At 43.6% G+C, this 11,229-nt stretch overlaps 1 protein-coding gene across 3 annotated transcripts in view; it reads left to right on the top strand.

The window, feature by feature from the left end:
• The first annotated feature begins 7,317 nt into the window (after positions 1-7,317).
• Positions 7,318-11,229, top strand: part of hcn1 (hyperpolarization activated cyclic nucleotide-gated potassium channel 1) — a 157,161-nt gene continuing 153,249 nt past the window's right edge. For all 3 annotated transcript variants that reach the window (XM_072662015.1, XM_072662014.1, XM_072662016.1), the window contains exon 1: positions 7,318-7,890. In XM_072662015.1, coding sequence (XP_072518116.1) covers positions 7,436-7,890 — 455 coding nt within the window. In that variant the 5' untranslated portion in view covers positions 7,318-7,435. The remainder of the gene's footprint in view (positions 7,891-11,229) is intronic.

The raw sequence follows: 11,229 nt of genomic DNA, 5'->3' as shown, positions 1-11,229 counted from the left end.
CATCGTAAAATAGTTTTTCTATTGGTCTATTCATCCAGAATTGTGTACAGCTATGGAGAAAACTAAAAACAGACAAAAATGGAGATGCTTTTTATTGGACAGCAGCGATATACAAAATGGCAAGCAGACGTATGAAGTATTAGAGACCCAGACTTGAGTAAAAGTACAAGCGCTTTATTAAAGAAGTGACCTGAGTAGAAGTAGAAGTGTCTTTAAGCCTCAGACTTAAGTGGAAGTACTAAAGTATTCAGCATTTTTAGTACTTAAGTACTGCAAGTAGTTTATTGTAAACTGTACTACTTAAGTACTGAAAGTAAAAGTACAGTACTGTGTTCAGTAGGTCTTACAGAAAGCAGTCAGAAGTCTGAATATCAGTGTTTTTATATTATTAGAAATGCTGAGACTTAAGCACTGTCTCAGTTCCTCTGGCTGTAGTAGAAGGACGGGACTGTAGAAGACAGAGTTCATGAACACGAGTCTTCAGTTCACTCTCTAAACAAACTCGCCCAAAAGAGAGAGAGAGCTGAGCATACCTGACTCAACCCGCCACATACAAGAGCTTCATCTGTAAAACCAGTGAGGAGAGCAGCTCAAACCCTGAGCTTCACTCTCTGTAAACTCAGCTACAGCTGAAAGATCTCAGGCCATTCAGACACATGCGAGTATTTGCAGGAGGTGAAGATGGAGGAGTTTCTTCTGGTGGTTCTTCTTCCTCCATCTGGAGATAAACTAACAGAGCTCTAGCGTTAGTGTCCTCACTGCAGCAGCGGAGTGAGAGGAAGAACGGCAGCATGCTCGCTCACGGCTCGATCGCCTGTTCTGCTTAATGTTGAGGCGGATTCATCAAACCTGGTGACAGCGCCATCTAGCGCTCTGGCCTGGTGATAATGTGGGTTTGAAATGATTGGTACTATTTTTATAATTGTAGCGAGTAACGATGCAGCACATAAACAATGTAACAGAGTAAAAGTATTAAACTCATCCAACATATGTAGAGAAGTAAAAGAGGAAGAAGGAGAAAAAATAATACTCCAGTACAGTACAAATTTTAGTATTTTAGTACTTAAGTACAGTAGTGAAATACTTCCACTTCCTTACTATACGTCTCTGTATGTTCATGAACTCTACAGTCTTCTACAGTCCCGTCCTTCTACTACAGCCAGAGAAACTGAGACAGTTCTGAAGTCTGAGCATTTCTAATATTATAAACACTGATATTCAGACTTCTGACTGCTTTCTGTAAGACCTACAGAACACAGTACTGTACTTTTACTTTCAGTACTTAAGCAGTACATTTTACAATAAACTACTTGCAGTACTTAAGTACTAAAAATGTTGAATACTTTAATACTTTAATAGAGCACTTGTACTTTTACTTAAGTCTGGGGCTCTTTATTTTATTTAGTAAAATATTTAATCATAATTTTATTTAATTATATTTGATATAGTACTTTAATCATGACTAAGAAATTCCTAACACATTCATACACATTTTACAATTCACAAGGAGTTCCCGTCCAAGTTTAGCCAAACCCAGCCGGTCATGTGCTGAAAGAAGGCCTGTGAAACAGTGGCGCTGCAGGGTGCTGCTGTTCTCCGTTAGGGAGCTTCTCAACAGGGGGTCAATGGACAGAAACTCCTGCAGAAACTGTAAATACTTCACTTTCCACTCTGGTTAAGCTTGGATTATGGTTGAGGTTAGGTTTAGGAGGTTCTGAGGTTAGAGTTAGGTTGTTTAGCATTTAGTTTAATGTTTTGTAAAACTATGTGCTAGAGCCCTAAGAGCGTCCCAGACACCCCTAATATCTGCATGATTGGTGGACTTCCTGCCTGATGTTGAGTTTGCAGGTCAAACCGCTGCAGAGGTGAGACTGGACTGACTTTGTAGCTTTCTGAAACTATTCAGTTACATTTACAACAGGGCTCCTAACGTTAGGACATACAGACCACAGCTACGGTCATGCTGCTTTTCTTTGTGATGGTGCTTCTAAATAAGGACAGCAACCCCTGCAGAAACTGTAAGAACTTCACATTCACTGTGGATTAGAGTTTAGATTTAGAGTTTAGGGTAAGGTTTAGGGTTAGGGTCCGGTTATGTTGAGGTGTAGGTTATGTTACATTAAGGTTAGAATTAGGTTTAGGTGTAGGTTCAGTTAATCAAATTATGGGTCAGTGTTATGTAAAGGGTAGAATTAGATTTAGGTTGAGGTGTAGTAAGTTACAGTTAGGTGGAGGTGTTGTAGGTTAAGGTTAGGGTTAGGTAGATATGCAGTTGGTTAAGTTTAGGGTTAGGTTAAAGTGTAGTAGAATATGGTTACGTTTAAGTTGAGGTGTAGTAGGTTAGGTTAGGATGAGGTGTAGTAGGTAAGGTTAGGATGAGATGTAGTAGGTAAGGTTAGGATGAGATGTAGTAGGTTAGGTTAGGTTGAGGTGTAGTAGGTAAGGTTAGGTTTAGGTTGAGGTGTAGTAGGTTAGGTTAGGTTGAGGTGTAGTAGGTTAGGTTAGGTTGAGGTGTAGTAGGTTAGGTTGAGGTGTAGTAGGTCAGGTTAGGTTGAGGTGTAGTAGGTTAGGTTAGGTTGAGGTGTAGTAGGTTAGGTTAGGTTGAGATGTAGTAGGTTAGGTTAGGTTGAGATGTAGTAGGTTAGGTTAGGTTAGGTTGAGGTGTAGTAGGTTAGGTTAGGTTGAGATGTAGTAGGTTAGGTTAGGTTGAGGTGTAGTAGGTTAGGTTGAGATGTAGTAGGTTAGGTTAGGTTGAGATGTAGTAGGTTAGGTTGAGGTGTAGTAGGTCAGGTTAGGTTGAGGTGTAGTAGGTTAGGGTTAGGTTAAGGTGTAGTTGGTTAGGTTAGGGTTAGGTTAAGGTGTAGTTGGTTAGGTTAGGGTTAGGTTAAGGTGTAGTAGGTTTCTGTGTGTTTGGGCTGTGTCAGTAACTGCTGCAGATGTACGAGGGTCTATCTATATTAACTACACACTCTACAAATCCTGAAATGCTCTGTTAGTCACATACGCAGGAATTCCTCTTGAGAGCAGTGCTGACATTAGCCTCATATCTCCCCGGTGTGAGACGGGCACTAAAAACCTACATTTGTTTATCAGCAATATTTGAACTGGAGAGAAGAACGTCTCATCTGAGGTTCTTCAGCTGTGTTGTTTTTCTGTGTGTTGTTTGAAATCTGTCATGGATGAGTTTTTAGAACAATACCATGTGATGAGAGAGCTGTCCGGCTTATTTGGGAAGTGACGGTGAATGCCCTATATTCCTGTCAAATTTCTCTAAAACAGTATTTAGATTAGAACCAACCAGTGGTAACAGTCAGGATGGGCTGTGAACATTTGGGCATCCATAGATTAGATACACACACACACACACACACACACACTTACTGACTGTGGGGAGCAGGTGATACAGAGTGGATTTCATCAGTAGGTAATCTGTGCCATTGTAGCCTCTCTTTCTGTCCTCCGTTGGCACACAGCTGCCCACCATCCATGTCCCAGTGCCGTGTGGTCAAGAGCTCCACTGGCAGGGTCTGCAACCTGCTGCTCTAATCAATTCTCCAAAACAAAGGCTATTCCAGCTGCTTTCTTGGAGCTGTCTCAGAGGGTGTCGTCTGCTCAACCGAGACTGAAATGGATTCGCAGTGAAATGAAAGGCAGTGATGTTCCCAATCAGGAACATTACCTTCCTTACTTTCATACCAAAACCTTCAAATCAAGCTAAAAACCTTGGGCCTCCTCCACCAACATCTTCCTGAGAACGCTGAGAGCTGACGCTCTGTCAGCTAGATGTACATGTAGGCTCAGTGAGAGACACCATCCAACAGCTGGGTGCTCAGAAATCTGCACCTTGTAGTGATTCAGTCAGAGACTGGTGGCGAAAGCCTAATTTAGTGATATGCTCAGTCAGGATGGCAGCCAAACATTATTGTAAAAATAATAATAATAATAATAATAATAATAATAATCATACTCAACAAAGCCATGCTTGCTGTTAATATGGCAGCATCTCTGTGTTATTTTCTCAGGTGACAGAAGACACGGCCGGCCATGCAGCAGCTCAGACAGAGGAGAGGCAGGTGGAGAGGTCAGGGTCACAGGTAAAGTGGAATAATGACTGAATATAGTTTTGACTAAAAATCAATCACACAAAAGCTAACTGTGATGCGTTTGATTAATATAATCAAAATTATGTGATTATTGTCTCAGGAATGTAATGACAGAACAAAGACTCCCTGTGCGAGTGTGTTGGCTCCCATATCTTTAAATACAGGCTCTAGATGACCTGCCATTGCGGGTAGAAGTCTATCATAAGTGCAGGAAGCCTCAGCATCCAGGGGGCCCTTCTGGACCGCTGTTCTGTCCCCACCAATGTCAAAATCAAACCTACGCCCTTGAATTCAGATTCTAGCCACATGACGTGAGCAGGTGTGAAAGGGGTCAAAAGGTCTACAGTCAACAGTTAATTAAACAAAACAGCCAGTTTTAAAAACCTGACCACAACGACTATGGTGGATAATTCTAATGTTTTGAAGTAGTGTAGACGGCCTTATCCATCTATTACTGAAATTAAAGCGATGATAAAATAATAAACACGTCAGTAGAAGACATCAGAGGAAGGGAAACTCTTATCTCGTGGCTCTGTGAGAAAATTGGCTTAACTTTTAATAGGGGAAAATTCAGCTTGACTACTGGAAGCTCTACTGGAAGCTGTTTCTCTTACCCTGTTTTATAAAAGTAAATATGTGACTTTTATTGGAGTGAAAAATATATTAAATAAATAAATATAATAATAAATATAATATAATAAAATATTATATAAATATAATAAAATTCTAAGCCCATTTACCACCCTGTTATTGTGCCTCAGAATGAAACATGCCTGTTTCGCTTTTATCGTGGGCTTTTACCTTTTACTTTTATTGGCTGGTTTACGCAACTGAGACCACCTACAGTATCTCTATGCCAGATTTATGAGGGGCTTCTAAACCGCAGAATCGCCCTCTGCTCTGTTCGTCTAATGATGGATCTTATTGTCCTCGTAAACTGAACAAATCTTAAGTAAGAAAACACTGGTGAATGTCAGGATCGTTGGGAACTGTGTAAAAAGAACTTTCTTCATAAAAATGGTTGGTAAATATGGCTTATTTAGTGAACATTTCATGACAAATGGACCAAAAGAAATGGTCCAAAATCTTCTACAGCATGTAAATGGCTTTTTTATACACATTGGTGTCTTTACACCCTTATTCTTGATGATTTCAACACGGACACAAGCGAAGTGACTTCCAGTCCCTGCAGTAGAAATGTCTATTGAAGTGCATTGCACTCTACAGAAATAGTCCAGCCGTGATTCTTACCATTGTCCTTGGCTTGAATACTTCAGTGTTTTGCGTGATTGAGCTGCTTTCAGTCATCATTGCTCTGCAACAAGCAAAAATTGCCATTGTAGAAAAAGCACCAGCAGAGCTTAATTAAAACCTTCAGACCTGCGGCACTGATTAAACACCCACACTCCAGCGTTTACACTTTCAGTGTTGGAATAAAACACCTGCCGTGTTCAGATATGTCCTATAAGTTTGGCTGGGCTCAGTGAACACAGGGTTATACCAGCGGCAATTTACTGTGTGAACGCTACAGCACAAATGCATTACGCCACAAATGAGTCAGTCGTATTCAACAGTTTGCGTGAACCATGTAGTGGAGCTTCTTTATGCTTATTTACACTCCGCCCAAACACCACCCTTATACTCCGTCAAATCTCTCAGTCCTAGCTCGGCTTATCAGAGGGGAGGTCTGGCCTACTGGCTCAAAGCAGAAGCCACTCGAACTCCAACCCGGAGGTCCTCCTACAGGCTTCCATCTCATTATCTATAGTGGTAGAATGGTCCGAACTCGCGAAAGGAGACTTGCGGTCAGACCCAGATTAAGGCTAAATATGGCACATTGTTTAAGTTGAATTCATGTCCAAGAAATCAGCCCTTAGTGACGTCTTTTACACCGGCCAATACGTGCTACATATGTACCATATAGTAATGCTATATAACTACAAGAGTTGTCCCTCAATTGGGCAAATAAGGCTGGTTCTGAAGTCGATGTCTTCCGCCTAAAAGTAGTTCCACGAAAAATGAGTTCTTGCTAATCAACGGTCACAATTCCCAAACACCAGGACCGACCAGGTGGAGGTTCGTTAAGGTGAGCCCTGTACCGGTCACCTTCTGTGGTGTAGATGGAGGAAGGAGCGGGGAGTTCTCGTAATGCTCAGCATTCCCTCCAAAGTCCTGACCAACAAAAAGCCATTCAGCTTGCTGGTTACGCCCTGAGCAGGGTAGGGTCCAGACCCCTCAATTCAGTATGTTTTTGAAACGGTAATCTGACCTTCATTTAGAGGATTTTCGCCTCCCCTGATGGGAGATGTGAGCCGGGTCTTGCGTAGCTGGAAATGACTGCATGGCGGTGTTGCAAAGATGACCGCCGAGTGAACAGACCTGCCTGTAAGGACTTTGGTTCAGCTCAGCCTTTTCAGTTTCAGCGGAGTGATACAGTTAACGCTTCTCAACCAATCAGATTGTGGGGTTGGAACTAACGGTTGTATGAAACTTTATGAATGAATGATTAACGATGATAATCAGGAATAGAAACATTAATTCGCAGAATCCTACTGGCTTATTATTCAGTTATAAGTCCTAATGCAGAGCCCAGCTGTCTAGTTGGGGCCCCACAGGGTTCTATTATAGGGTTGGTAAAATTGTACTGGTGCCTGTGTGCAATTACTTATTCTTCATTTCATGATTTGTCTGGTATAGTTATTGTTATTATTTTTATATTATTTAATAATTATTTTATATAATTATTTATTTATTATTATACTGATCTTGCAAACCTGACGCACGCAGCTTTAAAGGGTTCATTTTTTAAGGGTTATTCTGGTTGCTATGCTTGGATTATCTGTGAAACCTATTCGCACAGTGATGATGATGAGGATGATGATGAGGATGATGATGATAATGAGGATGATGATGATGTACATACATTTTGGCACGTGAGTGTGGCTCAGTGCAGTGCAGCAGTGGAGGAGGAGGAGGAGGAGGAGGAGGAGGAGAATGAGGATGAGGCTGATTAGAATGAGGAGGAGAACAAAACACACCCAGTAAAAAAATCCCATCGCTAGGTGGCGCTATGACCTCTCCCCCCTGCTTTCCCCTCCTCCCTCTTGCTCGTCCTGGCTGAGTGGCAGAGAGGGAGAGAGAGAGAGGGAGATAGAGAGAGAGAGGCAGCCTTTCAGTGCTCTGCAGCGGCTCCTTCACCACCACCACCAGCACCACCAGCAAAAGCGGCAGCAGCGGCAGCTTCAGCAGCAGCAGCGGCAGCGCGCGGAGGCCAATGATAAGCGCGCGCCGCTGCTACGCCTTCGTGTCCGCACCCCCGAGCTTATGGGCACATGGAGGAGGGCATGATGAAGTCCAACTCGTTCTCGAGCAGCAAGGAGGAGAAGGTGGAGGCGGACGGCAGGAACAGCGTGTTTCAGCGGCAGGACTCCGCGCTGCTGAAGAAGAACAGCAGCAGCAGCGGCGCCGGAGGAGGAGGAGGAGGAGGAGGCGGTGGGAGTAACGCCGCCAACGCCGCTACCGCCACCGCCGCCGGCAAGGAGCACGCCAACTCCGTGGCGGTGGGCACGCTGAAAGGGGACCGCGAGGAGACCATGCTGGGGCTCGAGGACGTGGACCCCGCGGGCCGGCAGCACGGCTTCATGCAGCGGCAGATCGGAGCCATGCTGCAGCCCGGAGTCAACAAGTTCTCCCTGCGCATGTTCGGCAGCCAGAAGGCGGTGGAGAAGGAGCAGGAGCGCGTGCAGACCGCGGGCTACTGGATCATCCACCCGTACAGCGACTTCAGGTGGGGTGGAGGGGGAGGGGGGGCTCGCGCGGCGCTGCTGCTGCTGCTGCTGCTTTTGTGTTTATTGTTGTTTTGTTGTTGTTTTGCGTTATTGTTGTCATGCGCGCGCACGAGCGCGGTTTCAGGTCCGCAAACCATGTAGACACACGCGTGCACGCGCGTGCGCGCACACACGCTCACGCTCTCGCATCCAGTGGAAATCTAAATGGAAATAAAACACACACACACAGTATATATTGCAGTGTGTGTGTGTGTGTGTACGTGTGTATTTGTTTTTGCACGCCTCGTACTTACATGTACACGTGTGTGTGTGTGTGTGTATATGTGTGTGTATATACAAAACACACATGCATGCACACACACATGTAGATATATAAATACACACACATACATAATACACACATATATATATATAGTGTGTGTGTGTGTGTGGGAGAGCGAGAATGCACGTTTACTAATGCACACACACACACACACACACACACACTCCTCCGTTCTGCACGCTGTGTGACATTGCAGTCATTTCTGTAGCAGTGCTGAATGCCCTTGCTGTGTGTCTAGGCTCGGTTCGGTGCACGTGCGGTGCAGGAGCTGCAGCAAAACACACACACACACACACACACACACACACACACACTCTCTCTGTCACACCAACACACACACACATGCACAGATACACACAGCAGTGTCACTGTGACTGCAATGAGACAGCAAGGGTGGGGGTGGGGGGGTTGTATGACTTCAGGCAGAGAAAATGAGGAGGAGATCATTCCTGAGTTGGAGCTGGAGTGTCTGTCTGAGTGTGTGTGTGTGTGTGTGTGTGTGTGTGTGTGTGTGTGTGTGCTGGTCAGGTAGTGTTAGACAGAAGGCGGCAGTGAACGGCGGCTCTATTGCAGTTTAGCACTAATCACATTACCCAGGTGAAAGGGGAGGAGGCGGGGACTGCGCAGGCTCAGGGTTTTGACATTGACGGGTGGAGATGAGGTGGAGGTGGTTAATGCACGCTGCAGAAATTACGACAGTTGACGTCACGAGGCTACAATCCTGCACTGGTGGTGAAAACGGGGCAGATCAGGCGTGTGCAGAGCAAAGGAGTGCAGGGGTTCTGAATCCTGCTGCTTTGATCCCTCTGTCCTTCACATGATGGTGTTTTCCTGCCTCCAGCACACCTGATTACCATCACCATCATCATCATCATCAGCTCGATCTCCAACCCTTCAGGTTCTGCAGGGGCAACGCAAACGCTGCGTTATGGCGTTTTAAGAATCTGACCGGTTTTCAGTCCTAACGTTACCACACTTATATATGCATATTTTTATATATATTATATCCCAGACGCATCCCAGACTTTAATTTAAGGGTATTTGCACACCTTTCAGGTTTCACCTTTTGTTTTATACAGCCCCCCTCAGTTCAGGGCACTAAACAGTTTGGGATGTAGCGATGGCAAATTTTTTTTTGTTGCAAAATCTCTTGCATGCAGTGACTGCTTAAGATCTACCACTCATAGACATCATCAGGTGATAAGTATCTCCTCTGCTGATGCTTTGCCGAGCCTCTAATGCAGCCGTCTTCAGCTCTTGCTTGTTCCAGGGCCTTGTTCTCTTACGTTTCCCCCTCAGCATATGGAACACATGCTTAGTTGGATTCAAATGAGGTGACTGGCTGAATGAAATGAATGAAGGTCTGGAGTGTGTGTTTTAATCACGTCTGTAATATCATCACTGTCCTGCAAAAGCCTTGGATCTCCTGAAACAGCATCTTTACAGTAAAAGGAAAATTCCTTCTTAACCTACAGTGGAAAATGGGGAAAAATATTAGTAATTTAGGAGTATTTCTATTGGTCTATTTATCATAATTCTGGTAAGAAATAAAAACTGCCAAATTCACATTGTGTGTGTGTGTATATGTGTATGTATATATAACAATTTGAGATCAAACAACCTGATTGTATTGAGTTAGCACCATTAAAGGGGTGTGCACATTACACCAGCACTTCTAACTACAGTATCACACATTTTAATGTTTGAACCTTGTTGGCAGTGAGCCGATGACTTGAATCAGGTGTCTTAGAGTGCTAGAGCAGAGGTGGGCGAGTTACTGCAGTAGGTGTTGACTAGGGCTGCACGATATTAAGGGGGAACATTTCAAATACAGGGCTTTTTTTATCAGAAGTCAGTCATTAACATGTCATGATATTAATAATGCACTCTGTGTATCCAGTATGGGGGTAAAATAAATGATATTGGGCAGATCTAATCTGCCTCTGGGTTATAGGCCATGAACAATGGCAGTAGAGTGACTTATCTTTTTGAATCAAGCAGCAAAATGTGTAAAAATGTGCACAGAGCAATATTAATGCTGACACAATGTACCCATATACTGTGCATTACTCATATATGTATAATAGTCTGTGTCAAGAAAAATGCGTCTCTCCATTTTTGACATTTGCTATTTTTCTCCTTTTGACATCATAGGAATCTGGTTGTTCTTTGTTTTGTCACAATTTCCTGATGAATGGACCAATAGAAATACTGGATAATTACTTCCAATAAAATGAAGAGCTCTTTTACATTGACTTCAATTGAAATACATTTTGTCCTCCCCTGTGAAGCTGCAGTTTCAGAGATCCAAGGACTTTGTCTGACAGCAACAATATATCTTCATCACTGTTGATTTCCATTCATTTACATATTTAGAAAAGCATACTATAATGTACTTTGTTATTATAGTGATTAATATTGTCATATTGGCCAGCTGTATTATATCTACAAATGCTGTGTTTGGTATTATTGTATAAACTCCCTTAAGGCACTAAATGCAAACCAGATTCTGCCCAACAGCGGGGTTCGTAAAGCCGCAAGGTTAGATCAGATTATGCGAAATCCGTTGAAGTAATATTTTAACCGTCATGTGCGCATATGCTTTCCAGTATTACAGGGGACGTTCTAACGTTACAGCGCAGCTCCTGGTGTTATTTAGCATTTAGCATGTCTCTGTCGTCTACATTTAAGCCTTATCAGCTCATCTGCCCGAACCCTTTGAAATTCTCTGAAGTGCAGATGTTAAAGCAGGACAGACAGTATGGTGTTTGGAGCAGGTGGACAGTCAGAGCAGAACTGGAAAATGCTGCTGCCTGTGAGGAATAGATTTCAGCACCCTGGAGAGCGGCGCATGAGGAATCCTACAGCGTTTCCCAACTCTGCTCTGCATCTGCAGCCGTGATAAACACGGATTGCTGTTGCCAGGGTGAACCTGGAGCATGCTTGTGTAGAGAGCGAGGTTTGGCATATAATCAGTGTATCAGTTTATATCGATATTTATTGATATTGGTGTCAT

This window comes from Salminus brasiliensis, chromosome 18, assembly GCF_030463535.1.
Source record: "Salminus brasiliensis chromosome 18, fSalBra1.hap2, whole genome shotgun sequence".
Classification (NCBI taxonomy): domain Eukaryota; kingdom Metazoa; phylum Chordata; class Actinopteri; order Characiformes; family Bryconidae; genus Salminus; species Salminus brasiliensis.
Note: the sequence above shows the minus strand (reverse complement) of the source record. Positions and strands in the feature narration are given on the sequence as shown.